At 40.1% G+C, this 21892-nt stretch overlaps 1 protein-coding gene across 3 annotated transcripts in view; it reads right to left on the bottom strand.

Moving 5' to 3' along the window:
• PLEKHH1 (pleckstrin homology, MyTH4 and FERM domain containing H1) overlaps positions 1 to 21892 on the bottom strand; it is a 49953-nt gene that overhangs the window by 2238 nt on the left and 25823 nt on the right. For all 3 annotated transcript variants that reach the window (XM_074909743.1, XM_074909742.1, XM_074909741.1), the window contains 18 exons: positions 21348 to 21436; positions 20665 to 20815; positions 19553 to 19692; positions 18690 to 18800; positions 17072 to 17158; positions 15931 to 16092; positions 14902 to 14982; positions 13755 to 13934; positions 13515 to 13623; positions 12480 to 12592; positions 11623 to 11799; positions 10704 to 10801; positions 7984 to 8161; positions 7440 to 7595; positions 4724 to 4824; positions 2786 to 2927; positions 1747 to 1889; positions 545 to 674 (listed from right to left, as the gene is read on the bottom strand). In XM_074909743.1, the coding sequence (XP_074765844.1) occupies positions 545 to 674; positions 1747 to 1889; positions 2786 to 2927; positions 4724 to 4824; positions 7440 to 7595; positions 7984 to 8161; positions 10704 to 10801; positions 11623 to 11799; positions 12480 to 12592; positions 13515 to 13623; positions 13755 to 13934; positions 14902 to 14982; positions 15931 to 16092; positions 17072 to 17158; positions 18690 to 18800; positions 19553 to 19692; positions 20665 to 20815; positions 21348 to 21436 (2348 nt within the window). The remainder of the gene's footprint in view (positions 1 to 544; positions 675 to 1746; positions 1890 to 2785; positions 2928 to 4723; positions 4825 to 7439; positions 7596 to 7983; positions 8162 to 10703; positions 10802 to 11622; positions 11800 to 12479; positions 12593 to 13514; positions 13624 to 13754; positions 13935 to 14901; positions 14983 to 15930; positions 16093 to 17071; positions 17159 to 18689; positions 18801 to 19552; positions 19693 to 20664; positions 20816 to 21347; positions 21437 to 21892) is intronic.

Below are 21892 nucleotides of genomic sequence, written 5' to 3'. Positions count from 1 at the left end.
CCCAGTATGTGCTTCAGTTTTTGTTTCTGCATTAGCAGTTCTTGCCTCTCTCATGTGGCAAGGAAAGCAACCAGCTCTGCATCAAGCAGAGAACAGGACTGAAATACCCATTCTCCTTTTAGATAGCATCAGCTGCCAGGTGTGATTTACAGGGGACTCTTCCCTTCCACCTGCTTTCCACTATGTAAATAGTATTTTTTAAACTATCATTGTAGCCTTGATGACCAGGGAAATTCCTGCCTGAGAAAACATTGGCAAGCTTTGTAAGGAGAGGTAGTACTCTGTATTTTGATCAACTGATGCAGCCAGGGAACCTTCAGTATTTATTTACTGAACGCTAGCAACCCCTAGCGTTTAGAACATATTTCTCTCCCTTCCTTCTAAACCTTTGTGATACCAGAGCTGTTCATTCAAAACAGAGTATTGAATTTTTTTTCCCCTTCTGAAGTAGAAGCATTTTCAACCCATGTTACCAGAGAACATAGATACATCTCTGCTCAGACAGTTCACTCTCAGGAACAGAAGAAAGGTGTGCTCCAGTTACCTTAGCAGCAAATATTTTGGTTCCAAAGAGAGGCCATTTCCGGGCCACCGTCAAATAAATTCGAACACATTCTGGTGGTGAGCACCCCTGCAGCACCATCCACTTTGTTGCCAGCCTGTCAGCCAGTTGCCTTTCAGAATCCAAGACACAAGACAGCATTATTTACTAATGTCTTCCAAAGAAAGGTGGGTAAAATTGACACAGTTAATAAATGTACCTTTTATTCCAAAAGGGTTGTTCTACACAGCACAGTGGACAGGGTGAGTTGTACAACCTGAGTTTATTTTAGCATTTTCTCTACTTCCACCATTATTTTACTACTAGTTATACTGTAATGCTCAGGAATATCAGTCACACATGGGTTGCTCACTGGTGTATATATTAAAAAACTGTAGCTACAAACATTCAGGCAGCTGTTACAGTAAAATCCTGCCCAGCTTGTCTTCACATTCAATTATACCCTCACCTTCATCTTGTCTGTAGTCTGCTCTATACAGAGTAGCAATATATATTAACTCATTCTTGATCTGGCTCACTAGGGATAGTTTGGCAGCTATCTTGCTACATGCAGATGGAAATGTGCTTCCAACAAGAGGAAATTGTGTTAGTTCCACCACTGCATCCCTAAGTAGCTTTGGGTCTGGAAGATGACCATTTTCTCCCTTTAAAACAGTTAGAGCTGAGATCCATGGCAGCAGCTGAATTCTGTACTCAAGTACTTGAGATCTCTGCATTGTATTTGAGAATTTCCAAGTCAGAACATCAAAAAACCCTGCCAAAATATGTCCTACCAGAATTACTACATGGCCCGAAGCAGCCCGTATGTGCTGGCTTTATGGCTTGTTGCAAATGTTAGGCATCTGGATCCAATTGACACTTGGGAGAAGGATAAGAGAAAAATTCAGAAAAAAAAAAATTCATTTTAGGCTTAGGTTAGATTTTTTTATAACAAGAGATGGCTAATTGCGAAGTGAAAGGCTTCAACTTTTTGTCTGTGGGAAAATTAGTTGGTGATTTGGCTCTTTTTATATTAGTTAACTGCTATTTTCTTTTAAAGGAACCTTTTCTTTTCCTGACACTTATGATTTGTTTAAGTTTCTACATTAAATTATCTTGACAGGGCTCCTTGAAACTTCTTAAAGACGGAATTTTGCAAGTAAAATTTGTTTTCAGTGCAAAGTGTAGAAGAACCAACAATTTACCTGAGCTGTTCAGGAGTAATGTTTTGCTTGTAGCGTTTGGGGTAGAATTTATCTAAGACCTGATGGAGAAGATGCTGCATTTTCGACTGTGATGTTCCCCCAGGACTTGAAGATCCTGGTCGATCCAAATCCCCATATTCCACCTAAGACAACATTATAGTTTATAGTGCAACAGAACTATGGAACTTTAATGCAGTAGAACATTCCATGAATTTGCATACCAGTAACTACTGTGTTCATTAGTCATGCAAAAAGATACCATTAGGCTGGGGAATTGTGTCTACAGCATTTACCATAGTAAATGTATACAACAGAGCAACTACTGAGGACACAACTGCTCAAGGAATTCTTTACTGATGTAAGAAAACAAGATCTCGCCCAGCTACTCATTGTGGGGAGACACTTCTGTATAACTGCCAAGCTTTTGGGGTTTATTTTGAATTGGCCAATTAAAACAACAGCACATTTGTAAATAGTCTGGACAATGTTCCCAGCTTCTTCATCTCAGTTTGCATTGTTTTAACAAATGCAATAATCAGTTTCAGTCAGCAAGAAACTATTGTTCTATGTACCATTCCCACAACCCCTAGTGTGTGTTTTACGTGGTAAAATGATAAATGCAAGCTTGGAGGTCTAATGGAGGATCCTACAAGATGCTCTTCTTCACTAAGAGGCTATTGGCAGTGCAACAGGGAAAGTTTTTACTGTTAATGGAATTCTAGTAGTGATACTATTTCCATATCTCTACTAAGGCTAAGATGATTGGAGCTGTTCTGGGGATAGTCCAACCTGTTTTTTCTAATATTTTTCTTCAGAAGAAAGGAGAGGCACTCCTATAGCAAATTTCCCTACAGCCAAAGGTGTTCCAACAACATATGTATGCTGGTATAATGTGTTTGTCGTGGTACATCTTGGACTGTATGTCTGGTAAGAAAAAACACCTTTGATTAAAAGATAGCTACTTAGTCAAAGATATTCAGTGTACAGCTGACATTCCTGGAGGACAAAAGGGAGGATTTCAGCCCATAGCCATACTCACCTGAGCCATCAGAGCCGCCATTTCCAGAGCTAATTCCTTATTAACAGGAAACCTTCCATTGGCTATTTCATTGCTGACTTGGAAGGCCAATAGCAACCGCTCACGGTCTGTCTCACCTTTGGCCTGGCTCCGAAAATATAGCCTAAAACACAGAGAGGATTGTGAAGGTAAAAGGCAGAGGGAGGAACTTTAATCAAGGTGAGTAAAAAAATAAAAGTGGGTTGTGGGGTTTTTTTCCCCTCTTTCTCCAAAGTGAACTTTGTGTATTGTCAGGGTACTGGACAGAGATTTAGATGCTGCAATGCTTCCCTTATGAACAAGATTTGAGCAAGAAGGCTTAAAAAATATTTTCTAGCTTTGGAAGCCATTTGAATACTGTAAGCCAACCACTTCAAGACAGTGAAGCCTTATTAAACACAAGTAAATCAGTGTCCATCCATCCCCATCAAGCTCAGACAGGCAAAATTTAAGATACGGCCTTCTCTGCTTACCACAGAATAGAGAACTACCTCTGCCTCACATGTATAAACTTCTACAAGGCAACCTTGCAGACTTGTTATTTTTGCCAGCTTTGCTTTGACCACTTATACTGATATTGTTATTAAAAATGTCTTCAGTTTGCTTCAGCAGGAAATCAGAGACCAAATTAGCAGGCTTTATTTCAAAAGTTGGAGAAGCATTCTTGTAAATCAAAAATTCTCACTATTTTTTATTCCTCTCACTTTGACCTGGTATAGCAATACAGCTAATGGGGGTTGAAGACACCAACTTGGGGAACGCTTCCCAGAACAATTCCTCATGCATACCTATTCACAGCTCACACCATCTAATTAAAACATTAATTTAAAGCTGCATTTATGACTATATATTCCACAATACTACACAAGATATTCATTCCAGTGGGCCAGTTTGTTTATTTTGATGTCACTTTAAGATTAACACCACCATTAGGACCATACTGACCTCACACATCTTATCAGAGTCCTTGGTGTTAGAACACCCCAACCTTGGAAAGACCTTATCAAAACATCCTTGCTGTCCAGTCTAGGCACATTCCAGTCCAACAAAATAATGCTGCAAAGTTTCACTCCTGAAACAAATACTGCCTTCTGGGTCAAAAGCAGTAACTTCTGCTTCTACCTCCATTATACCAACTAAAAAGTTGACAGAAATTTGTTTCCACCATTACAGTCAACAAAATCTTCACACTTTCAATACAGAACTTTGTCTTTTTGGTTTTTGGGGTGGCCTTTTTTTCACCTGTAAAGGGAATTCACATGCAGAAAGCTGTTCCTCATTCCCATACACAGCTCTCCATTCCCTGCAATTCAGAATTCCTGTCTGTATTATATTGTAGCCTATAAACTTCTTCCAGTTTTTGGTTTAGATCTTTGTCTCGCACTTCCCCTCTCTACCATCTCTCATCATCTAACTTTTAACATTTCTTTTTATAAAGTCTGGGCACTGCTACTACACGTCTCTTCTACAGCTCATGCAATTTAGAACATTGTTCTCATATCTTTTTTTATCTGTGTGATTCTTCACTTAATTGCAAGTTTCAGCATATTAATTTTCACTGGTGATTCTTCCTCCAGGTCTCTCTTCCTCTCACCTAACACACATTATTTAATTATGTTTTAGGATCTAGGCAAATGAAATTGTGCCAAGTATGTCTTATGGTGCTACAGCTAGTTCATAACTCATTTTAAGTCTACTTTCCTGTTGTAAAGTGTTTTGGGTTTTACCTCTAGGCCATATACCCTCTTTTATACATGTACCACACACAAAAGTCATCACATCTCATGTAGGATTTGAATGCATCTTAGCTAAAATAGTTTTGGCACTAACAGTAATATAAATTACTGGACATCTACAGAGATATATGCAGTCTAGAAATGTTTAATTAACAGCAGTAGTGACGCCAACAAAGCACAATACCTGTTCTTATAGGTCAACTTCACAATTCTTGTGCCACCTTCATATTTCCCAGGATGCAATTCTTTTAAGGCTTGTTCCCATTTGGAAATGACATCACAGATCTTTAAAACAATATCATGAGGAGAGAAGAGAAACTGAGGTGAAATGTATAGTCAAGACTTGAAGGGAAAGTAAGTGAAAAAAGTGTTGTGGAACACAGAAGATAAAGAAATAGTCTGAATCAGGATGAACACAGCTAAAAGTGATAAAACAATTCTGTTTTCTACTACACAGTATGTAAAAATTAAAACATTTCAACTGAAACATCTAGCTCTGATCTGCAGGGGAACATGTGTAAATGAATTCTGGTCTGGCAGCAACTCTGTGGCTACGTCTATGTTAGCAAGTAGCAAAACCCCAGAGAAGCAGATCTGCAGTGGAACACCCATTCCTAAGATCTATGCCCACACTATAGGAATTACAAAGGGTTTTCCTTTCAACCAGCTTTCATCTGATCAAATAGCCTGAAAGCCCACTACTATGTTGGATGACATCTTCCAGCTCATGTTTCATATTAAAAAAAACCACCAAAAAACCCCGTTTCACACTTTCTAAGGTTGCTCCTTAATGTGAATCAAAGCATGGTTAATAGGAACAATTGACAATTGGTAGGTTTGCTTCTAAAGTGCCCTCCTGAGCCAAACTAAAGCACTAATGTATCCTTTGAATAGCAGCTGTCTACATGCATGGCTAAACCAAACCCTTGGAATGGGAATGTCCAAACTTTAGGAACATTTGGTCCTAATTCCAACTTTGTAACTCAGACATATTTTTAGTAATAGCATGCTTAATTCCTTTGGTTCTATTCAGCTCCTCTTGGTTATTCCAGTTGTTTTACAAGTGATCTAACAAAGGCCCCTACTTCTCTTTTGATACCATCTCAATAAAAGGAATGTGAACATGTGAAGCCACATGAAATACATAATCAGATATCCTAATCCTCTCTTATGAAGCTTCTGAGGTTGCCTTGGCAAGTAAATAATAACCAGTTAATAACCAGTAAGAGTGATGCCTTTGATTGTCTCAAGTTCCTTCATTTACTCCAGTATCTCATCTCTCCAAATGGTGGTTCAATTACCAACAAAGCTTAAGATTATCTGATCTATATCAGACCGTGAAAGCAAAGTATATAACTTGGCACTGTCTGTGGTAGATTCCTCTTCAAATCATCAGATTTTTTTTGTATCTTCTCTCTCCATTGCCCAATGTGAAATTTTACACTGTAAAACTGAATGTTCATTTTCCTTACAGGTATCAGGGCCTCTTCAAAGTTGCCACTACCACTATTCCTCTATCAATGCTGTATGACAAATTATTCCCCCAAATCAGTACCAAAATCTGATGTGTCTCATTCATGGCCACTAGCCTGCTCACTTATGGCAGTCATCCAGCTGCAGCATAGATAAAGATCTCTGCATGAAAGACACAGATGTTAATACTTTATCTGCTTTCCTTTTCCCTCTTTTAAAGTGAAGGCATACTCAGTAGAGCTTTCTCCCCTAAGTGCACTCATCAACAATGAAAGCCTGAGTTATCTAGAGATACCAAGGAGATATTTCATAATGCAATAGATGGGATTTATATAGACATGCCAAGAGACTCACAGCCTAACATAAATTTGTCTCAATTAGGAGTGTCACGTTTGATGTTAGTTGTGATAGCTGATCATGCTAGCTAGCTCAGTCATGTTTTAATTTTGTAGCCAAATTAAACTTTAATGTGCTAAAATCTAAGTTACAGACTTTTAAAAAATTAACCAATTTATCACCTATTAAAACAGTACATGCTTTGTCTTGACTAGTATCTCAGACTAGACTGAGCTAATTATAGAAACATAGACTCATTTAGGTTGGAAAAGACCTTTAAAATAATCAAGTCCAACTTTACTCTAACACTGCCAAGTCCACCACTAAACCATTTCCCTACACATCACATCTACACGTCTTCTAAATACCTCCAGGGGTGGTGACTCAACCACTTCCCTGGGCAGCCTCTTCCAATGCTTGACAACCCTTTCAGTGAAGAAATTTTTCCTAATACCCAATCTAAACCTCCCCTGGGGCAACTTGAGGCCATTTCTTCTCATCCTATCACTTGTTACTTGGGAGAAGAGACCAAGACCCCCCTGAAAGCAGTAAGGTCTCTCATCAGCCTCCTTTTCTCCAGGCTAAACAACCCCAATTCCCTCAGCCACTTCTCATAAGACTTGAGCTCTAGACCCTTCACCAGCTTTGTTGCCCTTCTCTGGACACACTCCAGCACCTCAACGTCTTTCTTCTACTGAGGGACCCAAAACTGAACACGGTATTCGAGGAGCAGCCTCACCAGTGCTGAGTGCAGGGGGACAAATCACTCCCCTAGTGCACCCAGCTGGCCACAGCATTCCTGATACAAGCCAGGATGACATTGGCCTTCTTGGCCACCTGGGTGCACTGCTGGCTCATATTCAGCTGGCTGTTGACCAACACACCAGGTTCTTTTCCACCAGGAAATTTTCCAGCCACTATTCCCCAGGCTTGTAGGGTTGTTTGGGGTTGTCGTGACCCAAGTGCAGGAATTATTATCTCATCTCTGAATACTAATCTATATAGACAATACTCAAGCGTATTTGATCTTGCTGCATTAAAAAAAAATTAATAGCAGCTCTTCAAAGATGTATGCTGTACGTAGCAGATACCTTCATGTTGCCCTGTAGACAGTGTTCCAAATTCCTGCCAGAAGGATCATCTGTGAACAGAGAAAATCCCATGTGGGATGGCTTCCTCATTCCTGTCTCCTGGTTCAGTCGCTGGATGAATTCATCAACTGTTGAGGAACCATCAAAACCTACAACCTGCAATGAAAGAGAAGTTAACTGACGATCACTTTCAAGAAACATTACATCGATGGGTATCCCAACTAATGAAGCTCAGTTTCCTACACATTAATGTCTCATGATTGACTGACTGGCTGCTGCCAGTGACAGCACTTGCACATTGTCTTCCTTCACACTGCATTCTTTCTTGTACTGATACACTTAACACCTCTCCCTTTTCTTCTTAAGGCCTATAGGGCTGTGGCCGAATTACTTTTCTTTTCTGAGGAAAAATGACTAAAAAGGCAAGGCGGAGAAATAGTGTCTATCACCCAACATCTGATATGTATAAACACCATGATGCCACCCACCTGCATGAAGGAGGCAGGTTATGGTGCCCAGAAGAAAAGCAGCTGTGGTGGCTCACCTGGTAGGTTCCATTCATGAAGTGCACTGGGATGCTGAAGGGGAGTGAGTGGTGGTAGGGATTTCTCAGCAGGATGGACACAATCTCCATCCGGGAGGGCTTGGCTTCCCGCTCACCAGTCTGCACAGTGCGGTCTACTGATCTCTGGCAGTAGATGGCATACTTGCCTATTTCACTCCTAGGCAAAGAAGTGGAGATAAGCCACAAACATGCTTTAAATGCCATGTCCTCTTCTATTTCCCATGACACAACAAAGCATTCCTCCCTCAGGTTTTTGCTCAAGAAAAGATACATCTCTGTGCAAATATCCTAGTTAATCTCAGAAGACTAACAGCTCAAGTGAAAAGCTACGCCACAAACCTGTGCTCTAAGGCTATGTAAAATTAAGGTAGACAATGGACTCTCTGGGAAGTGCAAAAGCATTCCCTGCTCCTAGATGGACTAGACATAGTATAGGAATATCCTCTTCTGTACCCTGTTTCCATCACAGTATCCATTAAAACCAAGACCAGTTCACCCTTAAACTCCCTGTCACGCCAGTGGAATTTAGTTACTATCATGTCAAGTCTGAGAGATTATTAATAATAAGTTGTAATGCATTAGTCTCACAAGATTTTATAAATTGTGTTTATCAATTCACTTCATTATAGAAACTACAAGTGTCCATGTATTTCCAACCTAGATGATTTTATTAACCCTATGTGCTGAACAAGAGACTTGACAGAGATTCAAAGCAGGCTCAGATTTATTGATAGTTCAATACAGCATGGGGATAGTTACTCATATGATCAGTTTACTGTCTACTGAAAAGAGTGCTCCACTGAATAGCACCAAAAGGATATGTGTCTCTAAAGCGAGGCAGGAACAGTCAATCATACCTTTTGCAAAAATATTAAGAATGTATATACTGAATAAATTCTGAAACGGAAGGATTTATATGGATTTATAACTGTGCTATCACTTTGCAGGGGAAACTAATTCCATTCAAGATGCCTTCAGGAGCCGAGTATATGATTAAATGTCCAGTTAAATCCCTGCAAGCAACATGGAAGTCAGGAGCTCTGGCTTTTCACTGTAGCAATATATTGCTCACCTCCCCAGTAATGCATGTGAACACTTCAGATGGAGAATTTTGCTTCAGTTAGAAGATGTTGTGTCTGGCTTCCAAATGCTCCTGAGCCCTGCCTGTCTAATCTAAAACTATACTCCACTTTTCTCCCTCTCTTAGCAAATGGATATATACTCTACTATCACCTTTAGTGAAAAACAATACCTAGAATGAAGATCTAGTGTAAATCTAGACCATAGGCATTATGCAGCGTAAACATTCTAGTCTCTTGTTTGCCATATGAAACAGGAAAAGCATAACTGGTCAAGAACCAGCCGTACCATCTAAAGAGACATAAGTAATCCTAAGGCTAGGCAGAAGGAGCTAAGCTAAATCCCATTAAGCCACTGCTCTAAATTTAATCTAAACTATAAATGAATATAAACACACTTTGCTGTAATTCCTGTATTTTTTTCTAGCCCTAATAATTATTTCATAGCTGAATTGTATAAATACATTTCCTCTTTGATTCTGCTTTAAGTTTATTTGTTGATAAAGGTATTTTTGGGCTAAGAACCTGGCAGACCATCAGCACAGTAATGCTTGAAACTGATGCATTAAAGCAGTTTCACAGAGCCCAGCATATCTGTATGGAATTCAATAGTTCCTAACAATAGAGCAGCTCTGCTACTGAGTTGAATGAGCCAGTCTGGGAGCTGGTAAGTTTGAAGTTTGAAGAGATGGCTTCTAGTACTAGCCAGAAGATCCCCAACATGTTGCCTTAGCCATTGGAGAGAGCCTGAACATGAAGGAGTACCCAATATCTGTATTTTTGCTTCTGAGAAGAAATAGCAAATGTGAGGCAGCATATAAGAAAATAAAATAAAAAATTTGATAGGAGTACACAGATCTCCTTTGCAATACCAGGTGACTTTTAGCTTGAGTTCCAAGGCAGAGTTAGGCTGAGCATTTGAATACAAATAATTGTTTGAAATGAAACCACGCTTTTACCTATGTCTTAGCAACAGTGTATTGTTGTAAAAGACAACTAGACATCTCTAGCTGTGACCTTCGGAAGGACAGTGAGATATGCTGAAGACCATATCACCATGGAAACAAAGAGCACAGCATGAACACTGAAGAACTTATTGCTGTTACAGTATATCTTGCACTGTTTTCTTATAGGGGAAAGTGTTATACACCACAGAGGTAACTGAAAACAGTACAGCAGATACTTCTGGTTTGTTTGTTTTTCATAACTTTTTATGGTTCCCCGAGACGTTCGTTGCCTCACTTTTGTTCTGTCAGTATCCCTGCTAACCTGACAGCAGAATGTAATCACCTAAAATTCTAATAATTCATTCTAAATCATTACTTTGGTCTTTCTATCAATAGAAGAAAGTAGCTGAATCAGCAAAACCCTCCCTATGTAGCTCCAGTTATATCTGCAATTTCGCCAGTACAGTTCACTCATTTTTGTCAACTGGCTTAATATGTTTAACAAATTAATGTGAATGACTGAAGGGGGTCAGCTTGATACCTCTGAGTCTCTTTTGTCCCCTCCCTCAACTAATTTTTGGAGGTATGAGTTACAAAATTGCTTCCATCTTTACCTGTAGTAGATGCAAAAGGTCACCAGCTTAGCAGAAGAAAATGCTGTTGCAGTCTTTACCTGGGGTCTGCATGTCGCTGCAAGTGCTGTTTGATGTACCAGAGGAAGTGATGTTGAGGCAGGAATAGAGGAGCACACAAAGCCAGGAGTTGCCAGCACTGTGAACATAAAACCGGACATCATTCTTGTTCTTACTTCTTGCCTGTTGTCTTTCACAGAATACTGAAACCAAAATGTGGGATGGTGACTAGTGCTTCTGGCAGTGACCATTTTTAGGCATGTAGTTCAAGATGCTTCAAAGGGAAGTGATGGTCAGAGGACAGACCGCTCTTCAGTATCTCAACCTGGACTCTGAAGAGGTGTTCTAAATGATTGGCCCCTTTTGAAAATTTTGACGAGTGTAACCAGAACTGAGTGAATGATTAAGACTTAAACTAATACTTTTTCCCTATTTGTAACTGCAAATCATAACAAAGAATACACCAGTGAATTTTGTTTCAAATTAGACCCATTATTCTTCAACCAGATTTAATTTTCTCATTTGAGCTGGGAATATTATAATCAAGTATGTACATTCATGCTGTTAACTTTTTCAATTGATTCACCCAATAATTATAGTGCAAAAATCAGATTTCATGCTTAATAGTAATATTCATATTTTCATGCTGTTAACTAAAATGGAAAACAATATCTTGTGACAACTATAACTAGCCAACACGAGCTATGAATTTTGATTCTGAATATGGTCTGAATAGACCATTTGCAACTTGTAAACCGTTAAATTCAAACTAGAATTTATTTTGCAAGTAGTTACATTCTCAGTGTTTTCTATGGCACATCAGTGCTGAGATTCTCTTTCTCCCAGCGCACCTTTACCATTTGCACAATTTTATGAGAACCAGTCCCATTGCTAATTATTAAAAACATGGAACTAAGTAGAAAGTACTTGTGGAGTGGAAGTGACAAAAGAGGAACTGACCTGAATGACTGAGTGGTTCTGGGGTTGTCGGCAGCTGGTCTGTTTAACAAGCTGACAGTAAATTTCATTCTGCAGCTCTGTATGTGTCAAGCAAACCTGCAGTGCTGTCTGGGCAAGGGACACGTGGTAATCAATAGAGGGTGCCTCCACAGGGACATTGATGAACAGCTGACAGGACTGTAAAAGGGTGCAAGTTAGTCAGTACCAAGAATACAGTGACTCTTCTCAGGTACTTTCCAGACCAGGTTCCCCCGAAATGTTACAAACAATTAATGTATTCTTCTAAATAACCTTGATAGGAGGGAGGAGAATAAATACTTAATTCTTATCTCTCCCTCTTTAGCTGTGGCAGCTAGAAAATTCACTCAACCTCCACCAGCCCTAGAGGCTCACAAGTCAGCAAGAGAATCAAGGGCAAAATGTGCTTTCTGTCTTCCATGCCTCTGCTTTACCTCACTAAGACTGTCCAGCCTTACTGCTGATCTTGTAGAGTGCAAGAACCAAATCTCCAGTGGCTGCACCACTGGTCTTGCTGACACAAGTGAGTGAAATTATTTCTGTTTCATTCACTATAACTATTGGAGAGGAAAGAGGAAGATAAGGCTAACTTTAAAGTGTAAAACCTATGGGGGACATTGCTACTAAACCCAGATTTCCTGCAAGGAAAAGTTAAAACTTACAGAGAACGAATGACACCTAATATCCAACTGTCCTATTGTAATTGAATGACCCAGCAGGCCTGTCTAAAGGAACAAACAGCAACAGTAAATGTTGTGACAAACAACATGACCAGACTATGTTGTTGCCCCGACAACAGAGCAAAGTAACTGAAAATGATGCAGTGTCCCTTTAAATACCTTAAAAAGTTTCAGAGCTTCAGTCTGTAGAGCCTCCGATGGCAGAGTGGTGAGGGATGTGAGCAGCCCATCTTTACTATAGCACAACATAGGATGTTTCCACAGAGGAGAATCTGAGGTAGCAGATGGTCAAAAACATGCAGTGTCAGAAACAGAAGACACATAACAGTGTCCACACTGAAAATGAGCCTTGCTGAAATGGCAAAGCACCCCAGGAAGCAGCACTGTGCTAGGCCATGTTTATCTTTGGTGCCACTTCATTGATTTCAGCAAAGCCTGCCACAAGCAGCATTAGCCATCAGCATTAAGAAATACTGCCATCCTCAATCCTGCTACGTTAGAGCTTCTCAGCAGCTAGATTCTGGTGAGAAACTGCTCGGCTGTGTTTTCAAACAAGAGACACAAACTCTGTCAGGGCAGCCGCCTGCAACGGAGGTCTTTGTTAGTGCAAGACACTATTCAACAGTAAGCAAGGTTCACATATAGGTCTAAGAACATGTAAGTGTTCAGGAAACAAGTATTAAGTACAAGCATACATTAATACACATTTGAGAACATGGTGCATAAATATGCATGGAATGAGCAAGTATCAGAGATGAGGAGGAACAGACAAGCATGGATGTATGTGTGAGGGTTTATATGCGCAGAGGAACAGATGAAGGCAAGGGTGTGTGATGTATTTAGAGGAGAGAGCATGCATCTGTATGGTCAAGATTCCCAGGAAAGGAAAATCAGGACCAACAGTAACAAGCAAAATTAGAGCTCCAGTTCTTTATTTTAATTTGAATTAATGTTACAGAGATTTCAGATGCTTCAATAAATGATGTGACAATGTGATGGACTTGTCTAGTTTCACTGCAATACCTGTATTCTCTCTGGAGATGTTACTGTGGAACTAGGGGAGAAGGACACTATATCATATGCTGTTCTACTGAGAATCCCCTTCCCTCACTTTTGGTTCCATTAAAAAAGGAATTGAAGCTACCCTTCTTTATGCTTTGCTACCATGGAAAAAGAGTTATGGTTTCTACTTACTAGGGTCTCCCTCAGCATCCAATAGTTTTCCAATGAGTTGTTCATATGATGTGCCCACTGTGGCATTACTGCTACCAGCTGCTACAGTCAGATGGTACAGCCAGGTATTCTAGGCATAAGGATGAGAACACTATGGGTCAATTCTGACCATGTTTTCTACAAACAGGTTCAGTCTGTATGCCCCATTTGTTCACTGATACCAAAAAGACTCTTGCTCTCCAAGAAGCCTGCCTTTTATACCTTCTCCTGTTTGGTGCGAATGAGTAAGTATGTGGGACTCTGGTCCTGTGGGTGAATCACCAATGTACAGTGGGATGAGAGAAGTCCTCCACCAGTGGCTTCATAATCTTCATCAGAGTCACAGGAACGGTCTACTTCTTCCACTTTGGATTCTCGCAAAGGCAGATGCCCTAGGGGACACTGTAAGGAGGAGAAGCAAGTTAGGTAAGTGTAGCTAATCTCCCACTATGGACAGGGAAAACTGGGAAAGGAAACCCAGGTCAAAATGTTAGCAATTCTGTAAAATGTAAGGAATAAACTATAATTCAGTTTATAACTAATGTAATTATACAATCTTGTATTTCTATAGAATCATCAACTAAAGTACCTACAAACTGTTACTACTTTTATTATTTTTCTTGGGAAGGCATCTACATGTCAGAATGAAAACATGCAAATAAAAAGATGCTCTTCCCCATAAGGTACTGTTTTCTTCCCATTACACTTGTCAGTTGTGTTTACATCATTGGTTCTGCAAGGCAGGATGTGTTTCCTGATGGTCAGTTACTCAGTATATTAAGCCACTGTTTTCTGATCCTGGTCAGGCTTTCTGCTTATTACTGGAAAGTAAGAGCTTTTAAAATTACTTAAATAGGTAGGTTCAGACAAATAGTGGCTGTGCTAACACTGGAGGTCAATTCCAAGTACAAGACACAGTATTCCCTGATATTCTAAAACTTGGGTTGCAACATCACCAAGTCAAAGTAATGTTGGGCCAAGTTTCCAGAAATGGAAGCACATTATACTGCTTAAATGACCCATGCTTCCCATATTGTTGTTGCTACTTATTTTCATGACAGTAGGCAGAATATATCAGATGCTGTATAAATGTCTGCTCTAAAGGTTTCACAAAACCAAATGGAGAAAGCAAGAAACAAGATATACAGTAATCTGGGAAAGAGCAGTCACTTGCTTTACGTTTTTTGTTGTTTTAGCTTAAAAAAAAAAGTGGAAAATATTGCTTCTCTTTGTGGAGCAGATGCTGTTAGAAGAGTTGAAGTACAACCAAGCAAGAATCTGAAGCATGAGACAGAAGCAGTAAAAGGAAAGAAAGCTTCATGAGAAATGGGAAAGGAGGGTTCAGGAACAAACCAGAAAAAGGCATTACCTTATCTTCATGATTTCGATAGTAGTAGAAAGTTTTTCCAATTAGTGCACACCAGACCAGCTTAGAGTGACCATGCTTAACCTGTCAGGAGGACAGAGACATACATGACATGAGCAACATTGCTGGAACAATTTTCTAGGATTTCAACTTTCCATTCAACTGTCCCTTAAAGACTTTTGCTTTATGCTCTATGCTAATATGAGCTCCTCTCAAAACATACAGGGCACTACTTCCAAAAGCAGGTAAGTACATCCCACCTAAGGAGATGGGACATAGGTGCTTATGGAAATGGATCCAAGATTTTGTGAAGTATTTCGTTCATTCATGACAACCCATTTCTGTATCCTGAAATACAATATTAAGAAACGCCTTTTAAAGATTACAAGAACAAATAATTTCATCTCATCAGGAAAAGACTAGTCAACATACAGTCTAGGGAGCTGTTTCCTACTGCATATGAACAAGCTTCAGATGCAGGTTGTCTTTAGCCATCTTTAGATGCTGACCAGAATTATATTAAAAAATTCATAGTAACTTGCCATGCAAAGTGGAAATGGCACAGTATGGAAATGGCATAAAGCCTAAGAATTTTCAGCCACTGTACTTTGTATTAATGCGCATGCAATCTATCATGATGGAAATAAATGCTAACCTAGAACCATACAAGCCATTTCTTTGAAACTTCCCTGTATCACCAAGTTAAGATCAATTAAATGTGACATTTAACAGCATTTGCTGTTGTGTTTTTTTTCTTACAATGACATGCTGTGAACTCTGTTGAAGAAAAGCATACATTGGATATTTGTTATTACTTACTATTAGAACAAGTAGCCTTGTTTGTCCTATTCCTTATCATTCATACAAATGCTCCTCTCAAATACAGAAATCTACTGCCACTTTTCCTTCTTTCCCCTCTCTTCTAGGAAGTATTAAAATACTAAATTTTGCTGTCATTTACCATGCAAACCAAGAAGCTGGTATACTGTCAATACTGAGCTAAACTGAATAAAGTAAGAAATGCTATTTTACCTTGGTGAGCCAACCCTTCACAGTAGGTTTAGCATCACTATGAGGAACACCAACAGGACTGGTCACTTGCACTCTCAGGATACTCTGTAGGACATGAATCCATTCCTCCAGGATGTTGGGAGAGTCTGCTGTCAGGAAGTAGGTTCTCTTTTCTGTCATGAGCTGGAAGGAAGTGGAGCAAGGAAGTATAAATCTGCACACCCACAAATTTTTTCTTCAGGTGCTGAGTTTCGTTATCCCATACAGACTTTTTTGGTGGTTCAGGAGGGATTTTTTTTCAGGATAAGAAAAAAGGTGCTAACCCTCAAAGCCCAAGTGAAAAACTGAAACTCAGATGAATCAAATTCTCATGAGCTCTCTTGCTGTTTCTGTTGGATATTACGGCTTTGTCTCCTCTCTCATCCTTTCTTGTTTCTCAGTGCTTCTGCTGGTTTTTCATTTTAAAGCTGACTATCTAAATGGGTTCTTTTTCTGCCTTCACTTTGTACTGCATTCTGCTTTCAACTGTGACTTTGAGAAGAAAGATGGTATGAATTTAATAGTATTAAGCCTTAGCAACTGCAGTTCCATAAGGGCTGAAGGTAGCTCACAGGTCAGGCTGTGTGCCTTTCAGTCAGAGTATGACAGAAACTTTAATGCCTCCTTTATAACGAAGTCCTCTAAAAATAATGACTTAAAACTGAATCCAGTGATGGGCTAATACTTCAGAAGTCGAATTCTAATAAGAATCCAATGCTTCAAATGTTTCTTCAGATCCTCCAGACAGGTAAAGTCAGGCTAGAGATCTTGTGAGAGAACTCTTTCAGAAAGAGAAGATCCTAGGTACTATCTGGTTTTAATTGTCATAAGAATCACTTCTCCCCACAGATTTCAAGCTCTCAGTCCTAACTGCAAAAAGGAAAGCTTATGGTGTGAAAAAAAATAAAGGAGAATTTCTTTCAGTTTCAAAAAGCAGGGTTACAATTTAGCTCTTTCCCCATTATTTATTAAATTAACTGCCTAGCTTGTGCCAGGAAACACAGGGGGCAGATAAAGTTAGCTCATATCAGTTGAGACATACAGTACCATTCTGCCCGAAATAAGCACTCTCTCACCCAGCCAGAGTGTGTGGTTATCTGCAGGATGAAAAAACAACACTTGCCTGGAATGTTTGGGACCCTTCACCTCTGACAATTTGGCATGAGGAATTCAGCTCCATCTGCCCTTGTGGTTTGCGGATAACGTCACTCTGAGGAAAGAAAAGCAAAGAACTTTTTCAGTAGGAAGAAAACCTCAGATGGGTCTTAGAGTACTTAAGTACAGCATAATATGCACGTGCAGGTTCAAGTCTGCATTCATGAGCTGGAAAAGACAGCTGAGGGTTGCCAGTTGAATATGAGACAGCATGATCCCATTGCAATGATGAAGCAAAAGTCTCAGTAGTGACAGACAATATAACAAGGGTAATGGCAACAAATACTGTCCTATGAAGTTCAGGTTGGACGTTAAAGAGAAAAAAAAAACAACTAAAATCACCACCAACAAAACACCCAAAGCCTTTCTCACTGGGAAGGCAATACATGACCAAACAGGTACCCAGGGAGTAGCTGAATTTCCACCTCTGGGGGTTTTCAAGATTTACCTAGACAAAGCCATGGGTGCTTTGATCTACAGCTGGTGACAGTCACTCTTCAATGTGTCAGCTGGACTAGGGTCTTCCAGAAGCCTCTTCCAACCAACAGTCTAAATCTTGCATATTTATTAAATTATATAGATATGTATGTATATAATATATATGTATAATGCTTGTGAATTCTGATGGATAAACCTGGTATCAGAAATAAAGATGCATTGTGCCCTAAAGTGTATTTTTGTCCTGTCAGAATATAATACCTGAAAAAATAAAAAAGTTGAAAATAAATCTTCTCAATATTCCTGACATGTAAGCAAAGATGCGTATATACACAGAAATACTGTGTAACTATGCAGGTGTGGAGGAAATTGCTGTGTCCAGAGGAAAAGGTATAGAAGGTGGATAATCCTAAATATAATTCTATGTAATGTAGCTAAGTACAGCAGATTAACAAAGGCCCACAATAAATGTGTTTTACTGTATATACAAATTTTGAGTGCATACTGCTAGAATTTTTGAAATAATGTATCTTTGTTTGAAACTGTTACGAGTTCTAAAATAATATTTGGAAAGATCTGAATGCACAAACATGCTCTCTCAAGATCGTTTCATTGATCACTGTAAGACAGCATTTTGCATGAAAGCTTATTTTCAGTTTCATCCTAATTTTCTAATACTTCCATGTCCATGTGGGAGGGTAAAAATGAGAGAATCCAGCTGCCTTTCCCATGAAAGTCACATTTTTCCTCAGAGCCCTGTATACTGACTGATGAGTATGTGTCTGCACCCTCCTCATACAGTAATTTATTTTTCCTTTATTTTCACCTTAAACATGACCAAAGCTGGGTCATGGTATGCCTTCTGCTTTTCATCATCTGTACAAAGTTAACCAGTAGGTGTCAAACTTCCATAACTGAACAACAGTGTGTTTCCATCACCTGGAAACTGCCACTGCAAGGAGCTTCCCTGTCTAAGCAGACACCCACAGCTGAACCTGTGGGTCAGCCATAAAGCTCTCCAACAGGACATTTTGGGGGAAGCTTGCCCATTGCTGCCCACTCTGTCAGTGTTATCAACCCAGAACTGGTCCTGCAGACAGCCTTCCCCTGTGCCTCCACAGAGCAGTAAGTGTATCCCAATGACTCACCGGGGACTTGTAGTACATGATTTGTCTGTTTCTTAGAACAAACCATCGTCTCTTCCACATCTTCACCTGGCTGCCCATTTTCAGCAAGTAACCTGACTTCTCCATGGGTTCCTGGAGGGCAAAAAGCAAATGGGAGAGGAGATTATTTGTACCTCTCAAAATACAAATGAAAGAGTGCTGAAATCAAGCTCAGACACTTGCCACATCTCCATCATTTTCTGCTTTACTCTTCCTGATGCAAGTAGCAGCCATCCAAGATCAGTGCTCTCTGCTCAACTCGGCGTGCTAGATTACCTGTGTAGCTGCAAATACCACACTGTGTTCTTTCAGTAAAGAAGGCATCTGAAGATCATTTTGCTGACTGATGCACTGAAAACGTGTCTTCCTACCATAACAGTGATTTTCCAAATAAAAGTGCAGGCTGGCTTCAAGCCATGATGAGACTCCTGTTCCTTGTCTGCTTGATCTCTTACACTCATGAATAGGGTTTAATGCTGCCCATGTTTGAGGTTTTTTTCTAGGCCAAAACATTCTTTTCTTTCCCCTTCCTTCCTCTGAACTTCCAAACTTGTTTTGACAAAGAGTGTGAGGCCATCATTAAAGTAGAATATGACTACAGGAAACCAGTACAGGTCATCAGGAAAGAATACAGCCCTGGATACTTCTACTTTTATCTATTCATGTAACAGAAATTGCATGTTTTTCTGAAGCATCATATAGTGTCTTTTGATACAAAGAAGCTGGACCAACAGCCCAGTCTGTTAGAGCATCACTTTGCAGGGAATAATTCAATATATTGCAGTTATGCTTTTTCTCTTTCAAGGCCAAGTCTCTGCATACAACTGTGAGGTAGCAAGACTTACAGTGCAGATTCCACCATCGGTGGAATAGGAAGATGTTCGCTGTAGCTTGTGTTCTGGCTCTGAATAGTCACCATCCAAGGAGTAGGCATCAGGAGGGATAGCATAGTCACTCTCAGAGCTCAGTGAGGACATAGATACACCTGTTCAAAATAAAGAATAAGAATCATGGCTAGACAGAAGCATGCACTGAATACTGCACACTGAAAAAGTGAGTTCACCATTACAGCTTTTTTGTTCAAGAAAAACAAACCAGATCAGACTCTGGAAACTCAATCCCCACTAACCAAACTTCTGAGACCTTTTTTTGTTTTCCCCCTGGAAAGACAAGTAGTGAGAGTGAGTTTTGGATACTGACAGTGAAATAAATTTGTTGCTGAATAGAGATTTTAAAAAAATAAAATAAAACAAACCAAGAGACTTGTTATCTAAAGCACAGACATGCTATTTTCAGCTTGGAAACGTGCATCATAAAGCCTCAAGCCTCTTCATTCAAGCTAAAGGAAAGGCTTCCTCACCCACAGTGGGGCTTTGCTTTCTGTGAATCTTCCACCACTAGTCCATAGCAATGCAGAGACACATCAGCCAATGCATCACAACAAAAATATTTAAGACTACATGAAATAGGATTCCATTTTATCGACCAATTGTAATGAAAATTCCACACAAGGATCTGGTTTAACCTTCTCAGCAGTCAAGAAAAATTGTCCTAGCCAGGACCCAAATTACCTGATGCCTCTCAAAAATAGGACTGTCTTACTGATCAAGAAATTATCAGATAGAGACAAAACACATTTTCTTTAATGTATCAGTACTATCATGCTGACAGGGAAAAGTCACAGAAAAGGTATGGATGGTTTCACTGGATATGTCATGAATTTGGGAGGTCAATCCTTCCCACAGTCTCATCTTAGCAATTGTCTGGATAGAAATCTACCATCAGTAAAAACCCATCTAAGAGGGCAGGTTTCTACTGAGTACTGTTGACATCTGCACACATTCTGAGCATCACCAGGGCTGAACATCTGCTTGTCACCGATGATGCTGTTCAGGACATCTTGCCTCACCTGTGAAGACAGAGTTCATGCTGCCCAGTAGCAATACTCCCACTTTACCTCTCTTCACTGCACGAGGGCTGCCTGGCATGCTTGCTTTCCTGTTCTCGGACCCAGCAGTAGAAGTCCTGAAGCTGGCATGGGAGCCACAGTCATCATCAGAGCCTGAAGACTCATCTAAGAAAGGCACGTTGCTGATCTGCATGGCTTTCTGGAAAACAGACCTGTATGGTCAGTGTGTGAGGGAAGTTTCCCCATGACAATCCCTGCTCAGCAAGCAGACAGAGCAATCAATACAGCCCTTCATTTTCACACTGCCTTGCCCACTACTGTCCCAGGGCTCCTCATTTCCCCCCTTTCTAGTCTGAGAACTTCCCAGCTGGACTCTCTAGTCTGATCTGTTGGGGGTCTCCTCTGGTTACAACCTCCTACTGTGCTTTCCCATCAGCTCTCAAGATTCTTCTTACATTTCATTCTCTAGGCAACACCCTCTATCACTCCTAGGTTTCTACAGCCTCACAGGGCACACTGAAGCTTCCTCGACAAAAACGTGCTGCAACATTCTGTATTCCTAAATACATTTATCATCTGCTACTCCTTCTGCATTCTTTTAGTGTCCAGTACTTCCTGGCATTCTCTTAACTTTCTTTCCTTCACTGCACAGTTTCATCCCATTTTCTTCCAAATTACTAGCAGTCTTAGACCATGCTTTTTGTAACAGGAACGGTGAGGTAACTCCTTACCCCCTTCAGCGTAGTGTAGACTGGCACTGTGACATTTCTGTAGATGAGACAGGTAAATGGCCCAGAAGTTGAATATGAGAAATTGGAAACTGGGAAAATTCAGAGAGAGAGAACAAATGATACAAACTGTTGAAAAAGAGGAGGTTTTAACAGAGAGGTACACATATGCATGCAAGAACTTATGTAGCCTCTTGGAACATCAAATAATGGAGGACTGCCATCCTGGACAGTTTGGCCTCAGAAAGGCCAGGGGATGTGTTATTAATTACACACAACCCCCACAGACAGCTGCAATGCTCCCTCCATTTAACCTGTAAGACATCTCACATACCCTGTACTCCTCATAGTACAACGGCAATCTGGTGCACCATTTTCGAACAGGTAAAATCCCTAACAGGGGAAGGTGATAGTGAATCACAAGACTAAAAGCAGGCTGCAGACACACAGGAGCAGAACAGTGTCAGTGAAAGTGATGATGGAGATTAATGGAGTCCCTAAAGATGTTACTGAATGCAGGGGCTCAAACAGCTCAACCATTCCTGAGA

This window comes from Athene noctua, chromosome 6 (genome assembly GCF_965140245.1).
Source record: "Athene noctua chromosome 6, bAthNoc1.hap1.1, whole genome shotgun sequence".
NCBI lineage: Eukaryota > Metazoa > Chordata > Aves > Strigiformes > Strigidae > Athene > Athene noctua.
This window is presented reverse-complemented; position numbering and strand designations above follow the sequence as displayed.